We start from the raw sequence: 24,364 nt of genomic DNA on the forward strand, positions 1-24,364 counted from the left end.
TCGGATGCTATGGCTGTGACCAGTGGCCTGGCATGTAGGCCCTTGGGTCTCAAACTTGAGCAGCCTCAGGGTCCCCTAGAGGGCTTGTTAAGACAGATTGCTGGGCGCAACCCCAGATTTCCTGATTCCGGAGAAAGTGCATTTCTAACGAGTTCTTGGGCTGCCTTGTAGGTATGCTTAATTGAGGGAGCGTGATTACTACGCCTTTCTGTTTAATTATCCTTCAAAAAAAATTTTAAAAGAAACAGAAGCATTAATCAGTGTAGCTAATTAGTGTAATTAAATAGACCACATGCTAAACAGGATTTACAGAAAAACATTTAGGTACAGTCCAGCAGTCTCCTTTTAATCTTTTTTTTTTTTTCATTAGAAGTGGCTGATTGGATGTTGGGTTTTCTTCCAAATTTGAGTATAAAGTTTCTTTCCAACTTGCCCTCCCCTTTGAGCCGGAAGTCCCCACGGGTCTCTGTTCCAGGTTTCAGACCACTTGAGGCTCAGAGCCCCGGTAACTGCAGTCAATTCTGCTTCGCTTGGGGAACCGAGTCAATGCCAAACTCCATCCCATCACCCAGATTTCAGCCTCTTCTTCCTGAGCTCTTTCCCTTCCCATGAAACCTGGCAGAAGTCGGAAGAGATTGCAGCGAGGTAACGGGCCTGCCCGAGCCGGAGCAGAACGCTGTGGCCCTCCCTAACCCCGGGGGAGAGACTTTTCCTCTTAGCTGAGTGCTTACTGTGGTCCCAGACCTCAGCAAACGGGCCCACAGCCCCTGCTGCTGAAAAGATCGAACACAATACTGCTTTCCGAGTTTTAAAACATATTTAGAGAGAATGAAACCATGTTTTCAAGAGATCTCAAGTGGTTTCAGCCCAGAGGAAAAACATCTTATTTGGAATTCTTGTCTGTTTCCGTGGGAGAAAGGACCATCCAGGTGCTGTTGGAGGATTTGATCTCTGGAGGGGCTCAGCCTCCCCAGGCATGAAGAGCTGCAGCCACAGGGAGCACAGCCTTCTGGGGGGGGGATGGGTAGGAGTTAGGACTGTGTGTGTGTGTGTGTGTGTGTGTGTGTGTGTGTGTGTTGGGATGTTAGGGATGACTTGGATAACTCTGAAAGAAATAGAACAAACTTGAGGAAACTTTTTTTCCACATTCAAAGCTTAATACAACCAAAGCTTTATAGTCACAGGGGACTTCTCTATCCTTTACCCTCAACACTTGGCCAGAATATACACAGCAGATAAACCTAGTTTCCCTCTCGAGCCTCATTTTACCTCCCTCTGTTTGTTTTTTTTTTTCCCTCCATCCCACACAGATTGGTGTCCTATCCCAAAGCCCTGAGGCCTCCTGACCAAGCCAGCATCCTATCCTAGACCCTCATTTAGTTCTGCCCATTTTATGCCTTTCCCTGAATTCCCCTCCCCCAATTTTGTCTTCAGAACTTACAACGGGTTGTGGACAGGGTTGGCAGCCTTAGAAACACTTAGGTATCAGCAAATCACCCAGGAAGGGCCCTTGAGGAAATATGTCCCAGGTGGGGCCGTGGGCTTGGTCAAGACTCTGGAGCAAGAGCTTGACACCGTGGGCCAGAGCACCCAGCACCGGTAGCTAGGTAGGGCCAGATGAAGTGAAATGAGTTTTGCCGTCAGTAAGGACTTGGTATATTTAATCTTTCTCCCATAATATTGTTAGTACCCTGAGCTACTCTCTAATGCAAGAATTTGTTACCCAAGCGCCCCATTATTACTTCCTGGGAAGAAAATAAGCTTTTAAATACGCACTGTTATCCAAGCCAAGTCTGTTGCCAAGAGATGGGAGGCACATTTAACACATTAACGATTTCACAGTAGTGGAATCTGAGGCAGCAGAGCAAACAAAGCATCGGTATTGATGACTTTTGGCTTGGCTGTGGATTCTATAACATTTTGTTACCAAAGCTGTGTAATTATGAAACTCAGTGTGAAATAGACCGACACCACGTTTCCAGTAACCTCTATCTGCCAAATTATTCTGACCACCTGGCTGTGTTAGCCATCCTCCTCTTGTCTAGGCTGCCGCCCAGTGGCTGCCCTGAGTAAGTACACATTTACCTGGTGTGCCACCCTCTCGTCCCTGATTTAAAAAGAGCTCAGCCTAACCCCTGGGAATTGTGTATTGCTCCTATTTCATTCAAGTAGACAGTTCTCCTTCGCCAATGAAATTGATATCCTAATGGATTGCAGTGATGTCCGGTATCTTTCTGCAAAGATAACTGTGATCAAGGGGAAAGATGGATGAATATTCTTCAGCAAATGACTTATTGTTGTTGCCTTTTACACCTGGGGGCTTAGCCACATTACTTGACTAGTCCAGATTTTATTCTACTTCCTAACCCCCAGCTTTAATTTTGACCTGGATCATCTGGTAGTCATCTAAAAGCATCTTTATTTGGCCCAGATCCTATAGACTCGGTATCTACAACCCCCATCCCTCCCATCATTTTTTTTTTAAAGTTTCAAGTTCTGTTTCACTTTGTGCATTGCAGACCTCACTCAGGAATTTTAAGTAATGAAAAGTGGGAGTTTTCTATTACTGACTTGTTCATTTTCTATCTGTTTAGGAAAGTGCCATCTCCCCTCAGACACCAGATTTCCTCATCCACGAAATGGAGGGTAATAATTATTATCCCTGTCTCTTGGGATTGTAGTGAGAATTAGATGTGATAAAATGGGAAAGTCTCTTGCCCACCCTAAAGCTCTTTGCAATTCTTATAAGAACACTGACCTACAAGTTTCTTGTTTCCAGCTCCAGTATTACTGAAAAAGATCCAGGCTGAGATGTTCCCTGAACACTCTGGAAATGTAAAATTAAGCTGCCAGTTTGCAGAGATTCATGAAGATTCTACTATCTGGTGGATGAAAGATTCAAAGTCGATAGCCCAAGTGCAGAGAAGGTGCGATATCCAACCCCCCCCCCCGCCCCGCCCGGTTACTTTTCACAGTTGGTTGTTTATTTCACAACATGGTTCTAAAGGAAAATAGTAAATTATAGGAGGTAAAGGGAAGATTGAAGCAGAAACTCCACATCCGAAGTATCCAAGAAGAGTAAGTAACAAAAGGACAGGCACCTGGACAGGGAGGGTGGTGAAGTGTTCTCGCCTTGCCTTGGCTACCATCACGTTTGGTGGCCTTAGGAAGGCACAAACCTTGCATTACATTTTTTAAAATCAGGGGAACCTGTCCAATCATCTTCTAGTCTGAGGTTCTGTGGTCCCAAGATTAAAGAGCTCTCTTTTATATGCCCGTGCATTTTGCTGTTCTCATAAATTCCCATTAACCTGACAAAAAGCTAAGAAGGTAAATCAAAAGGAAAAAACAATCCGTGAGGTTACAGAAAAGTGGCACCTACCCAGGGTGGTAAGCTGCCACCTCTAAGATGGGAAAACCAGTTTATATCTGGGGCCATAGGTTAGAGGAGAGGAAGAGGAGGAGGGGAGAGTTGAGAGTGAGCGTCGTTGCCAAGAATACCCCGTGTGGAATGAAGCTTCCTCAAGAGCCTTTCCAGCAACAAATGCTTGCTCGAGTGAACTGGTGAATCAAGCTTCGTCTTTTGCACCTGAGCAGCTGTGACTCATTCTAGAAACAGATCCCCTGGTTCGATGGAAACCAGCCTAACTCAAACAATTCTCAGAAGCTCCTTTCTGCCAAAGGAGGTCCTAGTTCAGCTCCCTGAGTCACGGGAGGTGTTCTTAACCCACTAATCTTATCACAAATAGGCTGAAAAAGTGAGAGAAATCAGTTTTCTGTAAAATTAAATCAAATGTCTGCTTGGAACACATCTGGAAATTGTTCCAAAGGCAACTATGGAAGACTTGAGCTATAGTTTCATTTCTGTAACATCACTCCAGAAAAATCCAACTAGACTATGATTGTAATAAAGCTGCTTTGCCTAAAAGGCCATCATTACCCTGCTTGTCTTATGTAAGGCTTAAGAGTTACAATGAAGAATAAATGGCTTGATTTTTCAAAAAAATCAAGGTGGTTCCCTAGAGCTTTATTTAAAAAAAAAAAAAAAAAGTGCTAATTATTCATTTAAAGTACTTTCCGTAGCTGTCAGCCAAGAAAATGAACCAGCGTTTTTTGCTCTTGATCTAAGCTGAAAATTGGCACTTGAATCTTTCAGGTCCCTTTTCCATCTGAGGTGTCTTTAGAAAACCTAGCCTCCCTCTAGAAAGTGTGTGACCTAAATAGGCATGCCATCTACTAATGACACGTGGCCAAGGCCTTTAAGTTCTTGGTGAGGTTGGCTTCATTCTTCTTGGTAACACTGGCTTAGGCGCACCCATGTGCCCTCTCTGTGCTACCACTGGAGATTTGGGAGTCATAACTCCTTTGATATTAAGTCATTTATATTTCAGGTGGATTTTCAAACGTTATCAAATTTTCACCCCTAATTCCGGTTGCATGTTTCCTTTACATGTCCCTCCAAGAAATCTCTCACTGCCTTGTCAAGATATAGTTATCAAAAAGTTGATCTGTCAAACAAATGTAATAGGAACATGTAACAAAGATCTTCCTTCTCTAACTCATTAAATAATAAGATGGGAAAGCTGTTTAAAGGAACATCTGAGGAATGAATTTATACAGTTAATCAGGCAAAAGAATGCTGGAATGTTTGCAAATGGATACGAAACTTGTTAATGTTCAACAGGTAATAAACCTTGGGAGTTATCTTTTGTAAGATAACTTTTGTAAGTTTCTGTCCAGGAGAAGTTATAACTGGGTGGGTTCTATTGGGTTGACCAAAAAGTTCGTTTGGGTTGACCAAAAAGTTCGTTCGGGTTTTTCTGTAACATCTTACAAAGATGTTTAAAGAGTAAATAGCAAAGTCTGACAGAGGAGCATCTCCTATAACTAAATTCTCCTTGGGTGAGCCCATTAAACAGTGACATACAAAGGACACTCAATCATCCTTTTGCCTTTGTCCCCAGGTTTAGGATACTTTTCCTTAATAGGCTAAATTTTGGAAATTAGGTGTCAGGACACCTTCTTGTGGCTAGGACAAGGTGAATGTTCTCTGAGGAAACCAAGAAGAAAGCGGTAGCTTGTGCAATGGTGGTTTATGTCTTGGTTCCATGAAGATCTCAAGCTGGCATCCTTCAGTTCTACCTTGGCCGTCAGCACCTCCTTGGTAACCAGGAACCCATTCTCCACTCTGGGGAGAGAGGTGCTTGGGAGTGGCCTGGGCTTTAGAAAGGGCCATTTTCCCCATGGAGTGGATCGGCTGAAAGCTGAGCACAGATCACATCATTCCTGCCGGACAAGCAGGGAGGGAAGAGCTGGCTGCCATTGGAGGCAGGTTCTCCTTGGTTGGCCGTTGGAAGGACGTCTCCACCCAGGCTGGAAGGTGGGCAGTGGGTGCTGGCAATCCTCACCCCTGCTCCCTAGGGCTGCTGATGGATTCTGGGGTCTTCTGAGAAGCCCCCAGTTTAGATGCCCTTTCCCTCCAGCCGATTTAGTTCTTGGCTGTGTTAACTCTGGTCACAATTGGAGCTTCTTTTGCTTGCACTTGTCTCCCCAGCTAAGCTCCACTCCTGTTTGGCCCTTTGTGCATTTGGCCGTTCCTTTCCCTAAAAGCAAAAACCTGTGTCCCTTACAGGGTAACAGGATGTGAAACTGAGCTTTCCCCCTATTGATTCAAAAAGGTTCAAGACCACTTCTTTTCACTTCTCACAGTTTATATGGGTATTTTCTGTTTGTCTATCATCTCCTCCCAGACTGGAAGACCCTCACGGGTGAAGACTGTGCCTTTTTCCCCATCACCAAATCCCCCGGTACTGGGCACACAGCAGCTGACCCCCGCTGATGGCTCGTGGCCACTCCCCAGACTAGACCCTTCAGTCAGGCTTCACGTGCCAGGTGTCAGTTGCTCCTCATGCACACCCAGGAGGGGATCTTGCTCTTTCCTCTTTCCCAGGCAAGGAAACTGAGGGTGAGAGACCAGAGCTCAGCTCAGGATTTGAATCCAGGTCTTTGTGACTCCTCAGCTACCCCTCCTAGAAGAAGACCTCTGTGGGCCAAGACAGAAAAAGGCCTCCGAGATTCTGTGCCAAGCATCAGGATTTCTTGGCCGGAAGGAACTTGTCATGGGACCATTCTAGTTCAGCCGCCAGCCTTTCTGGCCGATCTCGACTGCCCCTTTCAGGGACGCAAACGCTGTGCTGATCAACAGGCCACTAGAGGAGGATACTGCACGCCCCCCGCCCCTCCCCCCGGTGACTCTTGGTATTTGGCAGCCTTTCCAGGAAATCTTCCCCTTATAACTGGGCTTGTTCATGTCCACTTTCAGCCGTACATTCAGGATGTGCTTGGAGGAAGTATTATGATTTAGTGGACTTTGTTTTAAGCCACGGGTACATTCCAGAAGAGGCATGTGTAAATCGGAGGCTTGAAGTCTACTGAAAAGCTAAATGATAAGGAACACTTCTGTTGACTATGCAAACTGAGATGAACGGATTTTGCTGTTGAACTGTGAAATGAACCAAAACATACACTGCACACACATGACCTTGGTGAATGTCTTAACAAAATTCACCATAGAGAACAAAACTAGAATAATATTTGAGTATTTTTTTGGCTGCAAAGTAAATTTTCTGTTTGAGACTTTGGAACAAAGATTGTGGCTTTAACTCTAATCCCAATTATCCCCGATTTGAGGGCAGGGATCACAGATCACTTTGAGGCAGCTTATCACAGTCAAGAGGAGGGTTCCAGAGTCAGGCTGTCTTGGTTTAAGTCCTGAGTCTACTCATCAGCTGTGTGACCTTAGGCCACTTGCTTAATCTCAGTGTGCCTCAGTTTCCTCTTCTGTGAACTGGGGACAGTAATAGTATTTGTTAGATTGCTCCAAGGATGGCATGGAAGAGACCTTAAAGTGATGAGCACGATGCCTGACACATACCAAGTGCTCAATACACATCAGCCATGACCATCATCATCGTCACCACCACGTTTTTCTGTTTAGAGCACAGTCTTGGAACTTAAGATTGGGTGGGCAGATGGATGGATGGTCTTTGCTAGGGGAGCACACTATTAAAGTCTTCAGCCCATGAGTCCTTATATACAACAAAGACCACCTTTCTATTGTCTCTTACTGTGTCTGGGTTTGGAACTTTCAGGCTTCCTTTGAGCCCAGGACACCTGGATTAGTAACACAACTGAGGAATTCTGAGCAGAAATGTTAACGAAAGCCCCCAGAATTCACATTTTACATTCTTTGCTCTACTAATGGCAGTCAAACCTCCCAGGTGTTTCCGTGCATTCATATTGCATATTGAAGTGAGGATGTGAAGCAAAATCATGCTGATCGTCGCCTACAAATAAGTCAACTTTTACAGCTGATCACGATCTTGTCCTTCAGCCAGCCCGTTGGCTGAACTCACGAGGGCAGGGAAGCGTTAGTTTCTTTCTCCTGTTAGAAAAGTGCAACTTCAGAATGATGATGCATGCCCACGTTCATGTCCCCCACTGCAGAGCAGGAGACAGCTCCACTGTGTCCTTGGCCATCCTTCAAGCCAGTCAGAAGGACCAGGGCCTCTATTCTTGCTGCATCAAGAACAGTTACGGGAAAGTGACTACGGAATTTAACCTCATCACAGAAGGTAAACCTCAGCGTTGCCGTTTCCAGTGAAAACCACTAGCCCCTACCAGTTCAGAATGCTGATTTGTACTGAAGGCATTCTCTTCTCTGTCATCTTCCAGTTCTCAAACAACTTTCAAGTCACCCAGATGTTAAAGGTAAGCTAACCTGAGCTGGACGTCAGAGGAAATGGGTGCATCCTAAAGCATGAAATATAGGCAATGGTAGAAGCAACATTCCCATCGACTCTTTGAACCAAGTAGGAGAGAGCTCAGGAATGCCTGGGAAACGAATGACAATTCATAAGCTATTTCAACCTGATTGCAGGGCCTGTGATAAGTGCGTTAGGCTCCAGATGTCCAGAAGTGAATTATTAAAGAGATCAGACTGTGCAGTTGTTGGGACCATGTTGGCGGGGTGGGGGGCACTTTTGGGGTTAGACTTTCTCTGTGAAGCACCAGACTTGCATCCAGCCCATCTGCATGGGGTTTCTCAGCCTCTGGCACTTACACAGCATGTTTTTTTTGTTTGTTTGTTTGTTTTAAGGGTTTCCTTTTCTCCACATTTTCACCAACACTTGTTATCTCTTATCTTTGTTTTTGAATTTTATTTTATTTTTTTATACAGCAGGTTCTTATTAGTCATCAATTTTATACACATCAATGTATACATGTCAATCCCAATCTCCCAATTCATCACACACCCTCACCCCCCGCCCGCTTTCCCAGCTTGGTGCCCTACGTTTGTTCTCTACATCACACAGCATGTTTTGTTTCTCCAATTGTTTTACTTTTCAGTTCGACTAGCTGAGCAGATTCCCAAAGAGTCAGGTGTCTAGGAGAATAAGTCCATTCATTTGCATCCTAGTGGAAATGGGAGATGGATTTTTGTGCTTTCCTTTGGCACTTGTGCACTCCTGGTGTAGCAAAAAGATACCAGCTGCCCTTGAACATTCAGGCTGCCTCTGGGCCACCCACTGAGTCCATGCTGGTCATGTATTTCCTCTTGGGGAAAATTATCCATCCCCAACACACGAGCCCATCCGCACCCAGTGATCTGCTGCCAAACTTTTAACAACCTGCCAGGGGGTTGGGGAGGCCCTGATTTGTACAGTTTTCCAATTTCTGTGGTGCAAATACTCTCATCATGGCCAAGTTTAAACTGCCAGTGTATACTGTATGTGCTGATTTTCTTTTAAGGCAAATAAAAACCCTGAAATCTCTGTGAAAACAAGACAGTACAGATAATCAAGATGCAGTAACGTCTAGTGATTAAAGGCGAGGAGCTGGGATCTCGACTTAGAAATGGTCTAGCAAATACTGTGATATTTATCCAAAACAACAGACTTAAATACCAACTCTTCACAAACGATTCAAATGCTACATGTCTTTAGTGTGTCATGTACTTGTGTAATTTAAAATCCTTCCCTGTATCTGTCCCCATCCCCCCAAGAATCTAAATATGGAAAAGAATGTCCTTTCTTATATCAAAAAACAAAATGACCTTCAGAAGAAAGGTTTCTCTGTTTCATCAGCTTCTTAGCATCACTTGGCATCCCATCCCAGATTCTTGCTCTGACCTGGTTAATTTAGGTTTGCAGAGACTTGTTTCTCAAGGCTTTGCCAGTCAGGAATGAGACCCCAGTGAGGATGAGGCACTGGTCACCGCTATTGTAGCCCTGTGACTCCCACCATTGAGTTGGGGTCTAGACCCTGAAGACATCACCTTCTGCCAGCTGCTTCTCCATGAGACTGGGGGTCCAGTTTCAATGGCTTACTGGGCTGGGGAGCCCATACCTTCCTCTGCCTTTCTGTGTACCTTCAGATGAAGAAGTTTCAAATGATTGCTTTATCACCTTTCTTATCTGGAGGAATCTCTCACTAGACATTTTATTTAAATCTCTAGAGGAGGAACATATAACGTTTTACAAGTTGATCACTAACTAAAAATCTAATAAAAGCCCCAAATGAATGGTTCAAATAAAGCTAGCACAACTTAATGATGGCACACGTGGCTTTCAAAGAAAAATTCTAGGATGTATATTTCTTGCATTGTTTTATCCTGGTTAAGTAGACATTTCTGGAAATTATGGACAGGATTATTGAGGATGGTGGAGTCCATGCTTGTCGTATATCTTTTCTTAGGGAAAATTACTCACCCCCACACATACGCCCATCCCTATGCAGTACGGCACAAAAAATTTTCCTTTCTATTACTAAGCAGAGAGTCTGGAACAACTTTTGTCTTTAGTTAATTAAATTTGAATTTTAAAACACACAAACTTTTAACTTTCAAGAACAATTGAATTTTAGAAACTTTGGGACTTTTGAAGGAAAACAATGTGGTAAATATAGCTCAGATTTATTGGGCTCTGGTGTATATACATAAAACATTTCCTATATTCTTTCAGAGGTCTTGGGGGCAAAATTGTTAATCAATCATGTAACTAGAATTAAGATTTGGGTTGTATAAATAGCATTCCCTCTCCATTTCATTACCTAATTCTAAAATTTAACGTAAACTATACTCTTCTCTATAACTTTCTCGTTCTATTACTTAGCTATTTCACAGATTTCATCCTATCTCCTTTAAAATTTATTTGGGAAAATGCCCCATTTACCTACCTGTTTTCCTGTTCCTCTGCCCCCATTCTCTCTAAACCCAAAATAGGTTAGTCTTCAGGAGCCTTCTGCTAGCCCTTGTGAAAGCGTTGCCTTGGAGCAACTCTCTGAATACTCTTTCACTGACACTTTCACCTACTTTTTCTATTTGAAAATCCCCTACCTGCCTCCTTTCTTTCTGACAATAACTAGGTCTAGACACTAATCAATACCCTTTAAGAATAGTCTGTTCCCTTATACTTTTAACTGCTCACATTGGTCATAGACTGCCCTTAAAACATATGATTTGAAAATATTTTTCAAAGAGAAAAATATTTTGCTAAATGTTCTAAATAGAAGGGTGAAGTGGGATTTTCACACAACCAGATAGATGATGTCTATCTCAGAAAGATGAGTTTTCATCGACTTTTGAGGAGTGGAAGGTGGTTTTTTAAAAATCTAAACAATCTAATTTCATTGAAAGCCATCTTACTTTCTTCTCTCAGCCAATCAGAAGTCTGACTTGGTCATCTCTAGTTTAAAATGCAACATTCTGATTGAATTGATTGTCATCTGAAACACATGCAGAATCAACTCAAACAGCTGATAGAAAACTCAGTACTTTTTACAAGTAGATCCAAAATGATTCTACCTTTTTTCAACTTCTCTTCAGAGGGAGTTCTTTTTACTCGTTTTGGTTTTTTCCCACTTGTTTCTTATGACTACCACAGTCATTCTTAACAGAGGCAGTATCACCTCCAAGAGGACAAAATTGGGTCTTGGGGAGGCAAAAGAAAACTTATTTCTGTGTATTAAGCACAGATAACCATACCAGATACACAGTACATCTGTGGTATTAAAATTTTCTGTGGAGCAATTGGGGGAAAAAAAGACTGAAAAGAATCCTTGCAGAAGGCAACAATGAAAAAAAGATTGGGAAACATTGATCAACAGATCAATGATCTAGCAGATCAGTCTTACAACTGGTACTTCCTCCCTCTTCTACCTTTCATCTGTCTTTTCAACTTGCCTTTAATCACCTTGCATGATTCTGTTCATGTTTTCTGGATCTGTCTACAGTTCTTTTCCTGGTCTTCCCAGTTCTGTTCTCCTCTCAGCCAATCCACTGGGGCCTCACCTTGATCTTGTATATCCTCAGTGAACCATCTCCCCCATCTGCCCTTCGAGCTATGCCTCTGTTGGGAGTTAGCGTGGTTTCCCCTCCTAGATTCTGTAGGTCAACCTTGTCATTGACCCTGTGTGGGAATGCTCGTTAGCCAAGGAGCAGGATCGGGGGATGTTTCTGTCCAACGGAAGTTGTGTTATATCTTTAGTATATGAAGAGATTGAATTCAGCCAACTCATCTTCAGAGGAGACTTCCTCAGTGACAGCTACTTCGGGGGCCGTCTGCGCGGTCAGATTGCCACGGAGGAGTTGCACTTTGGGGAAGGGGTCCACCGGAAAGCCTTCCGCAGCAAAGTGATGCAGGGCCTCACACCGGTCTTCAAGCCCGGCCACGCCTGTGTGCTCAAGGTGCACAATGCCCTTGCCTACGGGACCAGAAACAATGATGAGCTCATCCAGAGGAACTACAAACTCGCCGCCCAGGTGGGTCCATCTGCCCTGGAAGTGCTGCTTGAGCTGTGAGACGGACCCATGATACCCTGAGATGAAAATCAGACTCAGAATTGATGGGGGTGTCTCCAAGAGGGTGTCTCTCTCCCTCTGGGGTATGTTTATGAGGGAGTCACTAGATTAAGGCTAAATGCTGGAGATCACATCTCAGCCTCTGAGTGATTTCTTGGCCTCGTGCCAGCCAGTTGGGACTAGTCTATGTCTGGGGGCACCTCACCAGTTCCTGCCTGGGCTGGGATCACTTCTTAGGAATGCTTCCTAGGAAGCCCCATCAGACCCCTGGGGGTTTGAATCTACCTGGACTCAGAATGACATGGGAAGTGGGGTGTCCAAGTTACATTGGATGCCAGGATTCCCAAGGATCCTCAAGGACCGCTAAAATCAACGGTAGTTTCTGGAGTGTTTCAGTTTGTTTTAGGGAAGAGGAAGGAGGGTGGGGTATATTCAGAAGGGTTAACGTTTGTCCTGTTTCCTGCCTTCCTGAGTTAGGTTCAATGTCCACCCGTAAGCTATGAAGGGAGATTGACCCAAGTCTCTAGCTAAGTTCCCTCCTATGTTACTGAGTCATAGGACCCTTGAGGCAAGAGGGGAGGGGAGGAAAACACGAGCTTCTCCCCCTGCATCTCCACCCCTCCCCCACCCCCCATCCATGCATTTCACTCTATGCCAGCGCTGGCCAAGCTTTCAGGAGAGCTGGGTCTAGCTCTTTCACAAACTAAGTGCCCTTTGAATTTTTTTTTTTTTTAACCTATAAAACGAATAAGCTAGACTCAGATGAGTCTCTTGGGTGCTCTCAAACACTGTCCCTCCACGGTTATCCCAGTGCTGTGTGGGACTTGGTACTCATGAAGACAGCCCCTCTTCTCTGAGCATAGGATTTTGCCAATTGTACTCCTTTCTCCTCCAAATCTATCCTTCTTTGTTCTTCTCTTTCACTGAATATTCCTTCCATTTCAAGTGCCCTCTGGCCCAGTCATGGAAAGTCCCCCAGCATCCAGACTCCCACTTACGAAAAGCAAACTGGATTCTGCTGTCCACTCTGTAGGGCTTTTCTAAGCCAACAATCTTGGCGAGGTGTTCATTACTTACAACTCAGGTTACACCTTTGAAGAACCTCAGATGGGATAGCTCATGGGAAATCCAACAGTCCCCGTGCTCTATCTGACATCCTGCCCAGGGACCAGTCCCCTTAGCTCAGGGGTGAACTTCAGCCATGCGGGTTCTAGAAATTTCATAGTTCAGGGACACCTAGCCCTAGAGACCACTTGCCCTTCACCCGGATGGTTCCTTCAGGTCTCAGAGCTCCTCTGCAAGTGGCCAACTGTAGGCTACATTCATTGTTGTTTCTGTGCCCCCAACGAAGGGATGGGTTTGGAAATCCATTGGGTTAACCTATACTGGGAAATTTGAGCCTTACCGGGCAATGCTCTCTGAATTTCTTCTAATCACTGGGCTTTCCCATGTACTTGGGTGATCTAGGAATGCTACGTTCAAAATACCGCCAGATACTATGCCAAGATCTATGCCGCTGAAGCACAGCCTCTGGAAGGCTTTGGAGAAGTGCCAGAGTAAGTATGATTCCCTCTTGTGTTCCCCCCCCCTCTAATTTGTTGGGGACTTGCGGGGCACTGAGGGATGAGAGGGTGGGAAGAAAGAGTAGGACACACGTGTCAACTGGTGTCTGTCTGTAAAAGCTCTGAGAGGGCACACACAGCTGCTGTCCTGTTCTTCACTGAGTCACCAGAGGCTTGCAGAAAAATACTTGCTAGATATTTCAGTAAATGTATGGATGGATGGAATAATTAAATAAATGCATATACCATGTTAAATAGAAAATGTATCTACTCTCATGGGTATTACAGTGTCTAAACCATAAACAAATATAAGAGAACAGGAGCCCTGTAATGAAAATAAATATGGTGGTGCGTCAGGGAAGAATAAGCTGGGTGATCACGAACATAGGAGCATAGCACCCGATTCCTGGAACGCTACAGAGGTAAACTACACTGACTTTTATCCGCTCATCGACTAAACATCGATTGGCACAAGCACATGTTGGGGTGTCTGGAGCTTGTATTTACTGATCTGCTTATCTGGTTGAGATCATACATGGGAAGAGAAAGGGCTGTGCCAGTGCACGTTGGAAACTTCAGACAGACCAGTCATTTACATATGAGTAGAAACTGGGAAAGGAGAGGAAAGAAGGAAGGAACTCTTGTCTGCATTCTCTCTGTTAACTCACGAAATGGAAAAAAAAAAAACCCCTGAGGTGGTATGTTGGGCATACCATGTATAAAGTCTAATGCCTGCTGCTCTTCTCCAAGAAATGCTTAACATACTTAGTATACAAACAATTCTCAGCAACTTCAAGAAAAATTAACATAATGCAAAGAAAACCACTTTCAATTGCTTTTCTGTTAAGTACGCCCGGACAGCAATCTGGACTGGGTTGTCATGAGAACTCGCCCTGTTCTTGCTTCTCCAGCCCCCTGTTCCTGCTCTGTCCTCTTCAGTTCCTCTTCGAGGAGGAAGAATCCACCCGTAATCAGTCCACCAGGCACGGAACCACAGCGCCCTCCCGCAGGGGCACACCCAAGCTTTGTGCAGCTTGACTCATACACAACTTGGGGGCTTTTCTAAGGAAAAGAACACAATTATGAATATCAAGATGTGTCCAGGGACTTGGAAAGGGTCTGTGCGGGTGAAGGACAAGGGCTTAATCAGCTTCCCAGCAAATCTGCCACCGCCCTGGAGACAGATGAGGATGTTTGGTATCCAAATACATTTCCTTCCTTACTGTGGGAGGATTGTGAACTCATGGACGAGGACAGGACATGGAGGGATAAGGGTCCAAAAAAAGCGCATCTGTGCCTGATTCCATGTTCACTGAACCAAAATCAGGATCCTATACTGGAAACACACAGCATTCTTTTTTTTTTAAACTTCCTTTAAAAATTTTGAAACCACAAAAGTTGGTACAACACCTGTATATTCTGCACCTCATTGACCAATTGTTAATAGTTAATTCAATATTCTTTCTATAGATTCTGTGTACATATTCCTATATAACCACAATAGCTATCAAAACCAACACATTTAACATTGCTATAGTATCACCTAATATCAATCTATATTAAATATCCAATTATATATCCAATCTATATTAAAATTTCCCCAATTATTCCAAAGCCACCCTTTTTACTAGAGGAACTGTAACTTATCATTCATTCCAGGACACTTAAAAAGTTATGTATAAAACTTAAAGTAAAAATAGACATCTTAAGTGCATAGCTCTGAATATTTACATATAGCTATGTCTAAGAGACTGCTACCCCAAACAAGGGGGTCTCTTAATTATTCGGGGCCACAGGTATAATCAGGACTGATTGCTTCCTTGTGAAGCGATGCATATTACATCTTTTTGGCAAGAAGATTGTCAGTGATATACTGTGTCACATCAGAAGACACATTTCTGTTTGAACCATTCCTGGCAATGATAGGTTTGAATATTGGTTAAGGTGAACATAACCAAGTTTCAAGTTTTGTCTATAAGCCCCGTCTTCCCCAGTGTAGAAACTTACTGGAGGCCCTTTCAGGTAAATTAATTCCATTCAGTGAATTCATATTTGTAAAATGTCTCATCTCCTTCCTCCTCTGCCCTCTTAGGGCCGGGGCTCTTTGCAGAGAGAGCCACTTCCACTGTGGTTTCCTGTCAGGCAGTTCACAGGCTTTTTTTCCCCCCTGCAACTGGCCAGGCTGTGCCCCCTGTAAGCAGGAAGCATGGAGAGTGTGGAGCGGCCCACAGTTCAACTGTCAAGGGGCACCATGGAGTGGATTGTAGTCACTTCTCTATCGTTAACTATCATTATAGCTGAACCCTTTTTCCGGATGGTGTAGCCTCACCGCGGGCTTTTCACTAATACTTGATTCCTATGAGCACACTCAGGGCGCAGCATGTGGTCCCCCAGGTGTGGGGTGGAAAACTGCCGGCAGGAAGGGAGAAGAGTGCAGACCCCCTCCTTGGTTTTTCAAGAACCCAAGCCTGTCCGGCATGAAACCGTAACGAGCCCAGCCCTAGTGGGGGAGCAGGGAGACTTTGCCCGTGGACCACACACCAGCCGACCACACAGGCCTCCTGTGATCCCACTGAGACCGTCTTCCCGGCCCGGCTACAATTCCGCTCCAGGAAGCAAGCACAGCCTCTGGGTCAGAAGCTGACACGATTGTATTAACTCCCTCAAGGAGAGCAGTAGGTCCTTCAAGGGCGGGTGCCCCCTCCTCAGGATGAGCAGCCACTTTAGGAGAATCGGTCCCATCAAAAGACATCTTTTTATCAGCACTTTCCAGAGGCGGTTCCCCCTTGTCTACCTTTTATCTTCGGGATGCTGATAGGATCCTGGCCTCTTCTGCTGTGGCAGGAATGTTTTTTTGAGGAGAGCGAGCATGTTCACAGGGTCGCTTCTGTCCATCTCATTTCCGGCCTTTGGTTCTCAGTGGTAATCACGGCACCAAGCCTGCAAAACGTCTTGGTAAATCAGGTTGACGGTGGTGGTGGCGAGGGGAAGGTTAGAAGATAATGGAGGTGTGGGCGTCTTCTTCTGAGGTCTTAGGCTGTCACAACACTGTGGCATCTTTTGTGGACAGGAAGCTTTGTCATTTTTCACAGATCATTTCTCTGGGTCCCCCTTGCCGAGTTGGCCTGTGTATTTGCTTCACCAGAGGCCCCTGTTCCTCTGCGGCTTCTGCTGACATCGATTTGAATTTGCAGCTTGCGTGTTCTTCCTGTGACTCTGTGAGAGTTCCACTCCTGCTCGTTTGCTCTCTCCGTTTTACCAACCTTGACTTCCTTTCTGAGCATGAAGATTCTCCTTGCTTCTGAAATGGCCCCTGGCCCAAGATCCACGCGGCTTTCTCAAAGGCCTCTGTGCTCGAAACCGTGTTAGCAAAGGTGTAAGTGAGCAGGATTTGAGAGGAGAGGGCACGGGGGGCGAGTGTGTCTGTGTAGGGGTGGGGATGATTCGGACGCCCACCCGTCAGCCTCTAGATGCTCCACTGAGCAGGGAGGACGAGCGGGGCCCACCGAGACGTGGCCACTCGGCAGATGGCTGTGAGGGGAGGGGCAGAACAAAGGGGGGAGGGCCTCAGCACGATCCCTGCAAGGAGGCAGCCAGTGAAGGGAAAGGGCTCCCAAGCGGGGAGCCAAGGGAGGGCCGCCAGCTGGTCCCCGCCATGCCTCAGGCTCCCCTGCAGATCCAGGGCGCGGGGCTGGGTGATTGGCCTGCCTGGGGTGGGGATGTGTTTATTTCCAGACCGCGAAGCTGGCCCTACACTTCCCTTTTCTGGGCGGGTGGGTCTAGAAGAGAAAACCCTCCTCATTCCGGCAGCTTCCGGTTTTGAATTTGTGAATGACAGGAGAGTCAGCGTTCTTCATGCAAAGGATCCCCCTGGGCAGGGACCATGCCTAGTTAACACCCTGAATCACAGCCAGCTCCATCTCTGGTTTTTAGGGCTACGGAACGAATAAGAACCCAGGTCAACTCTGAACACCCTTTCACCCTGCGGCAGGGTCAGTGGCCAGCTGTCTTCAGGGCGTCCTCAGGAGGCAATCCGGATGCCCCAAATCCTGCAGAAATGACCAAGTTATCAGAGGGAGGCTGGGGACACCCCAGGCTGATTTCAGGGGTGCTGGGAAGGGCCCACTGCCCCAGATGGGCCCACCAGCCCCCTGGCTAATACTTGACATTTCTTTAATAAAAGAAGACACAAATGCTTTCATCCTAGAAGTAGAAATAGTGCTTAAAATGACTCCCGCCGTGATGAGTAATCAGAGAACGTTGGTGTTTGAAGGGTCGGCCACTTGGTGTCTCAAAGGACATTGTCCCGGTCCAGATATGCCCCTGAGAGAGGTGCTCTTTCCTCTTCTGAAATGGGGCGGGAAAGGAGGCATCCTTCTCACATTTTCTCAAGGATATACTCGTAAATGGCAGACGAGGATAAATATGTTCCCTTCAAAAGCTCTGGGGGCTTAGTCTGAAGTAATCTGCCTGCAGAGTTGTTTCTTTGAAATGATACCTTCTGTGTCTTTAAAATTCACTTGAATTTTGTATCCTTCTTCCCTCTTTGTCTGCTTAATGTAAAAATGTTTTCACAACAATCTTTGGCTCAAGTTGACACCTGTGTGTAGCCTCCAGCTGAACTCCCAGGAGAAGGCAGGATGTGGGCTGAATGGCACAGGCCCGGATGCTCTCCATGATCTGGGAGAATCCTCTCTGCTCTGTTCTCACCCCTGGGGAAGCAGGCGGCACCCTGTGGTGTGAGTGCAGACCCGGCCGGGGTGCCCAACTCAAGCCTCCCTTCAAAGCAAGAGGCCTTCACCCTCATCTCACTGGAAAAGGGGACCCACGTTCCCCCAGAGAGAGAAATGATGGTATAGTGTCTGTGATAGTATTTTTGAAGGGAGAAAGGAGGCCACCGGCCCTGCTGCCCTCATGACTTTTCCTAAGCTTGGATTTGGTTACTAAGTGTTGCAGAATTGTTCTATATCTTTACCTGTAGACATCCTGACTCAAAAGCTGGGCCACTTCTGAGGCCTTCTCATTATAGGGCTCTTTGTGTGGTTCTAAGAGAACAGATACCAGCCATTCCCCTCCCCAACCCAGGTGGCCATCACTGGATGCAGGTGACTGTCACACCATTAACGTTTTTTTTTTTTTTTGGAACTTAGACCCTTCCAGAAGCCTACTTTCTGAGCCTTTAAATATATCGACAGTTGTTAGGGGCCTGCCTTAGGGACTTATACCTATTTGTTTACCCATTTGACAAATAATCTGTATTAAAAATATTTTTTACATTAATGAACATCAAAAAATCAGCATCTTACCTTTTCCTTGGGGTGGCTATCATGATTTCTACTTTAAGTCCTTGAAAATGACATCTATGTGATCAACACTTAACTAGGTGACCTCTTCTCTGACTGTCTACAAGTTTGTCAGATCAGATCCTATGTCAGTTTAATGGTTGTGACTGGGAGGGGTGCTACTGGCCTCTAGTGAGAAGCGGCCAGAGATGTTGCTAAACATCCTATAATGCACAGGACAGCCCCACAATGAGGAATTATCTGGCCCCAAAGTTCAATAATGCCGAGACTGAGAAACTTTGTCCTATATAAACATTCATTCATTTTTGCCAAACGCTGGACATTTACCATGCGCCAGGCTTTGTTCCATGCTAGGTGATGGGCGCTTAAAGAATACAAAGAAAATGCAATAGGTTCTTGCCCCTCATAGCCAGTAGGAGTACAAGGCATGTAGGACAAAACCCAGTGTGGTGGCATGAAGTGCAAGGAGTTATGGGGACATGGAGGAGGTAGGGGGTCTGGAAAAGCTCCCAAGAGGAGGAGGGTGTTGAAGAATGAGTAGGAGTTTGCCAGATGGAGAGCAAGGGTGGAGAACTGCCAGGAAAGGGAACAGCGTGTTCAAAGAAAGAAATGAAGAGCTGTGAAAGAAGGTTTTCAAGGAGATGGAAAATGCTCAGTAAATCTAGAACACTGGCAGGGTAGAAAAAAGGGGGGCAGAGAAAGAGGTCAGAGGCAGGTTGGGGGCCAGAATGCAAAGAACTTTCAACGCTCAGCTAATGAGCATTGGGACGAGAGGAAGACAGGGGCTAACCAGAAGCTTTCAGCAGGGGAGCCTTGAGCAACGGAGCAGACACGTTGCTGTTGTTGTTTTTAATAGAGTTTAATCTTTGGAATAGTTTTAGGTTCACAGCAAAATTGAATGGAGGGGACAGATTTCCCATATCCGCTCAGGCTCCACACATACACAGCCTCCCCCATTATCAACATCCCCCAGCAGACGGGAACATCTGTTATAACTGAATCCACATTGACACATCATCGTCACCCAAAGTCCACAGTGTACGTGAGGGTTGTACATTCTGTGGGTTTGGACAAATGTCTAATGATACTATAACGTATGATAACTATAATGTATCATACAGAGTAGTTTCATTGCCCTAAAAATCCTCTGTGCGGATGTGGCTCTTAGAGCTATCTGCCCATCAGCAATGGATGTCCAAGGACAAGGCCCAGAGGCTGGACGTGGTGAGACCAGTCTGAAAGTTGTTTCTGTTGCCCAAGAAAGAGGCAGTGACAGTGGAACTAAGCCACGGCCATGGGGAGTTTGAGAGGAAAGAATGGGCTTGTGTGACATTCGGGAGGCAGGTGTGTTTAACCAGACTTCATGGAAGGAGTAAAAAGGGAGAGAAGGTTGACTATGAACTTGGGAGACTGGGTAGACAATGCCGCCACTTGAAGACAGTAAAGGCAGGGAGAAGACTCATGTAGGTGTAAGGCGAGGTGAATAATTTGCGTAGGCCGAGTCTGAGGTTTGTGGTCTCTGTGGCCCATCAGACTGCAGCAATTCGGTCATCTAAGCCTGGAGCGGAAAGAGAAGGGAAGCAGTGCGCTGGTTTGCTGGGCATCTGCATACAGATGATCACTGCACCTGTGCAAGTGGTGGGCTTACCTGGGTAGAGTGCATAGAACAAGGAGAGGGAAGGACCAAGGATGGAAGCTCGAGAAACACGAACATGCAGGGGTCGGAGTCAGTGCTGAGCAGGGGCCGGCAAATGCTCAGGGGCAACATCAGTGGAACAAGAGTCAGGAGGGGGCACTGTCCCCAGAGTCCAGGCAAGAGGGTGATTCTGGAGGGAAAAAGGGGTCAACACTGTCAGAAGCTTATTAGTTATCTATTAATGACCTACCCTGTATTGGACAGGGAACTCTAGTCAATACTCTATTATGGCCTATATGGGAAAAGGATCTAAAGAGAGTGGATATATGTATATGTATAACTGATTCACTTTGCTGTACAACAGAAACTAATACAACGTTGTAAGCCAACTATACACCGATAAAAATTAAACAAACACTATCAGATGCTGCAGAAGTATCCTGGGGAATAATTAGAGGCCATCAGAATGGATGACCACAGCAGGCGGGGACTTTGTAAGATGAAGGGTAATGGGTCAAAGAGGGAATTGGAATTGAGGCCATGGGTACAAATGGAGGCGCCCCTTTCAAGAAGTGAAGGAAACAAGGAAAATCAGAATGAAATCTAAGGGCAAAGTCCCCCCAAAGGAAGGGCGGTGCTGGTTGTTTTTAAGATGGGGGGAGACAAGAACATGTTTGTGACCTTGAGGCAGAGGGAAGAAACAAAGGAATTCATCAACAGAAGACAAAACTTGAGACCAGGGGTGGGCAAACCCTTTCTGCAAAGGACCAGATAGTAACTATTTTAGGCTGTGTAGGTCCATAGGCAAAATCAACGCTATTATGTAGATGCTTATGTAACAATAAAGAAAACCAATATCTACAAATCTTTATTGATGAATTATACAGGTTTACTAATAGAAGAATGGAATTCTTTCTTTTTAAGTAGCATTTTGCTAACTTTTTAAAGTAACTTTGCTTACATTTGGGGTTCAGAGTTAGTGTTCCCTAAAAGCCAATCAATTGCAAATGCTCATCTGTAAAAACCATTCTTGTGGGCTGTATGAAAACAGGCATCCGACTGGATCTGTTCCCTAGGTAACAGGGTGCTGACCCTGCTGTACACGTATTTTCCTGAGGTGAGTAGTGGGTGAGGTGGATTCATGTATATCCTTTCACGAGCTCTCATGCAATTTATTCCTCACCTGGTGACAAAAGGGAATGGGCAGTTGTGACACCAGGTCTGTTCGGTGCTGGACTAACTGCATCTGGGAAGGGGGAGGGGGAGGCAGAGCCTCACTGGGTGGGACTCAGAAGCATCGGGGAGGCTTCAGGCCAGGCCAGGTAGGGTGCAGAGAGGACCAGGAGGTGGGACTCGGACTGGCTTGTGTGGGTGTGGATGGAGGGAGACTGAGCTGTGGGTACCAAACACAGGGATGGGGTTGTTGGATGGCCTCTCCCTCTTGCCTCCCACTCTGCCAGCTTATTCCTCCTTAGTCTTCACAACTCAGGCCACACACACCTGACTACTGACTGTCTTTATTAGCTGGGAGTTGGGGGTTAGGTGTCCCTCCTCTGGGCACCTCACCAACGACTGCCCTTGGAAAGTGGGGACTGTGTCTCTCGTCTCCCCTCCCCTGAATCTTTGAGATCCTGGCACAAGCTATTCAGCAGATTTTTGTTGAAGGGAAAGAATGCGAAGGTAGAGTTGCCAATCAACTCTACAGATGTTGGGGTGGAGGCAAATGACTAGTTCAGTTTTTGCCATGTTAAATTTTTTTTTTTTAATTTATTTTTTGGCTGCGTTGGGCCTTCGTTGCTGCGCGCGGGCTTTCTCTAGTTGCGGCGAGCGGGGGCTACTCTTCGTTGTGGTGCGCGGGCTTCTCATTGTGGTGGCTTCTATTGTTGCGGAGCACGGGCTGTAGTTGCGTGGGCTTCAGTAGTTGCAGCACGTGGGCTCAGTAGTTGTGGCATGTGGGCTCAGTAGTTGCGGCATGTGGGCTCAGTAGTTGTGGCTTGCAGGCTTAGTTGCTCCGCGGCATGTGGGATCTTCCCGGACCAGGTCTTGAACCCATGTCCCCTGCATTGGCAGGCGAATCCTTAACCACTGCGCCACCAGGGCAGTCCTGCCATGTCAAATTTGAGACGCCTTTTAGACATCAAGTGTAGATGGAGAGTAGGCAGCTGGAGATGTGAGTTGGGAGTTCAGTGGAGAGGTCTGGGCTGGAGATATAAATGTGGAAACTGCCGACATATGAACTGTATTTAAAACAAGGAGGGTCACTAGGGAACGTGTGCACAGTGAGAAGAGCTATCCCAGGGCGTGCCAGGGTGTAAAAGTTGGGGAGAAATGAGGAACCAGGAAAGGAGACAGGAAGTAGCCAGTGAAGCAGAAAGAAAACCAAGAGGAAGTGAGTTTCTGGAAGCCATGGGAAAGTGTCTTAAAAAGAAGTGAGCGATCCAGTGTCCAGTGCCATTGAGGGCGAGTAAGATGAGGGCTGAGAAGGGACAATTAGACTCAGCGACATGGTGCCTGTGGTGCCCTTGACCGAGGCTTCTTTAAGCAGGAAAGTCACTTTGAGTGAATTCAAGACTGAATGGGAGGGAAGGGATTGGAGACGGTGAGTCTACAACTGATTTGGGTTTTGATGTAAACAGTGAGTCAGTAGTGGGGGTGGGCTGTGAGGTCCACAGGCTGAGTAGAGTTATTACTCTCTGTTGCCGTTGGGAATGAGTCTGTAGGGGGAAACCCTGGTGGGAGGGAGAGTGGGGAACCATCCCTGGAACAATATCCTCGAGCATCGGGGAGGGGTTGGGATCCAGGGCACCAGTGGAGAGATGGTTCAGGTAGCAGCAAGGAGGGCTCCTCCATAGTAGATGGTGGGCAGGCAGAGGACATGGGCACTGACCTTGGGAGGCAGGAACACGTGGTGGGTGTAGCTGTGAGAATTTCTCATTGTTTCAGTTTCACAGTCAAACAGGAAGCAAGGTCCTCGGCTGAGAGTGAGGCTGGGGAGGAGGCGTGGGCGGTCTGAGGAGAGAAGAGCGGGTTTGGGTTAATCATCTAGGATGGTGTGACGGTGAATGGGTCAGTGCAGGATCTGATCACCTCTCCACTTCCAGGTGCCATCGTTCTCACGTGGCCTCCTCCCTGTGTCCCGCGTCTGCCCTTGCACGCTCCGTACCACGCAGGGTGGCAGAGTGATCCCTGTCACACACAAGTTTGATCATGTCACTCCTGTATCCAAAACCCTCCAGTGGCTTCTCTTCCTGCTCAGTACAAAGGGCAAAGTTTCTCAAGTGGCCCAGACTCCCCAAGGTCCAGCTCCCCATTTCCTCCCATCCTCACACAAACCACCACGGTCCCCTTGCTCGACGCTCTCCAGCCACATCGGCCCCTCGCTGCTGTTTGAACACGCCCCAGATGCTCCTGCCCAGGGCCTCTGCCCTTTGCTCTTCCTTCTACTTGGAATGTTCCTTCCATAGACATCCTCATGGCTCTCTCCATGCCCACCTCCTACAAGTCTCTGCTCAAATGTTCTTTACGATCAAGACCTTCTCTGACCTCCCTAAATAAAATCGTAACCCCTCCTCCACCCCCTGTGCTACCTCTCTCCTCTCCACTGCTTTATTTTTTTTCATATAGCACCGAGCACTAGACGCTTGTTTATTGCCTGTCTCCTTCATTTAAATGTAAGATCCTTGAGAGCAGAGTCTCTTTTCTTTACTGCTGTTTTCTGGAACAGTGTCTGGAAGAGTGTCTGACACATAGAAGCCACTGAATGCATATTTGTTGACTGAAAGGAAGGGTGGATGGAAGGGTGGATAGATGCTGGATGGATGGATATATTAGTCACCTGACCAATGGGTCATTGAGGTATGCCTGTAATGAAGACATTCATTGCTACATGAGCAATTAAACTCCATCCCAAGGAGGAGTTTCTCACCAACTCTAGGAACAAATAAAAGGAACACTTCCTTTTATCCACTAAACAGTCACTGGGGGAATTTGTAGTCTACAGCTG

At 46.2% G+C, this 24,364-nt stretch overlaps 1 protein-coding gene and 1 pseudogene across 1 annotated transcript in view; one reads left to right on the plus strand and one right to left on the minus strand.

Moving 5' to 3' along the window:
• ALPK2 (alpha kinase 2) overlaps nt 1–24,364 on the plus strand; it is an 86,949-nt gene that overhangs the window by 42,680 nt on the left and 19,905 nt on the right. The window contains exons 3-7 of the mRNA XM_061168985.1: nt 2,780–2,927; nt 7,507–7,634; nt 7,735–7,770; nt 11,547–11,821; nt 13,328–13,416. Of these exons, the coding sequence (XP_061024968.1) occupies nt 2,780–2,927; nt 7,507–7,634; nt 7,735–7,770; nt 11,547–11,821; nt 13,328–13,416 (676 nt within the window). The remainder of the gene's footprint in view (nt 1–2,779; nt 2,928–7,506; nt 7,635–7,734; nt 7,771–11,546; nt 11,822–13,327; nt 13,417–24,364) is intronic.
• LOC133075860 (developmental pluripotency-associated protein 4-like) lies at nt 15,748–16,479 on the minus strand (annotated as a pseudogene).

The sequence above is a fragment of the Eubalaena glacialis genome, chromosome 15, assembly GCF_028564815.1.
Source record: "Eubalaena glacialis isolate mEubGla1 chromosome 15, mEubGla1.1.hap2.+ XY, whole genome shotgun sequence".
Lineage (NCBI taxonomy): Eukaryota > Metazoa > Chordata > Mammalia > Artiodactyla > Balaenidae > Eubalaena > Eubalaena glacialis.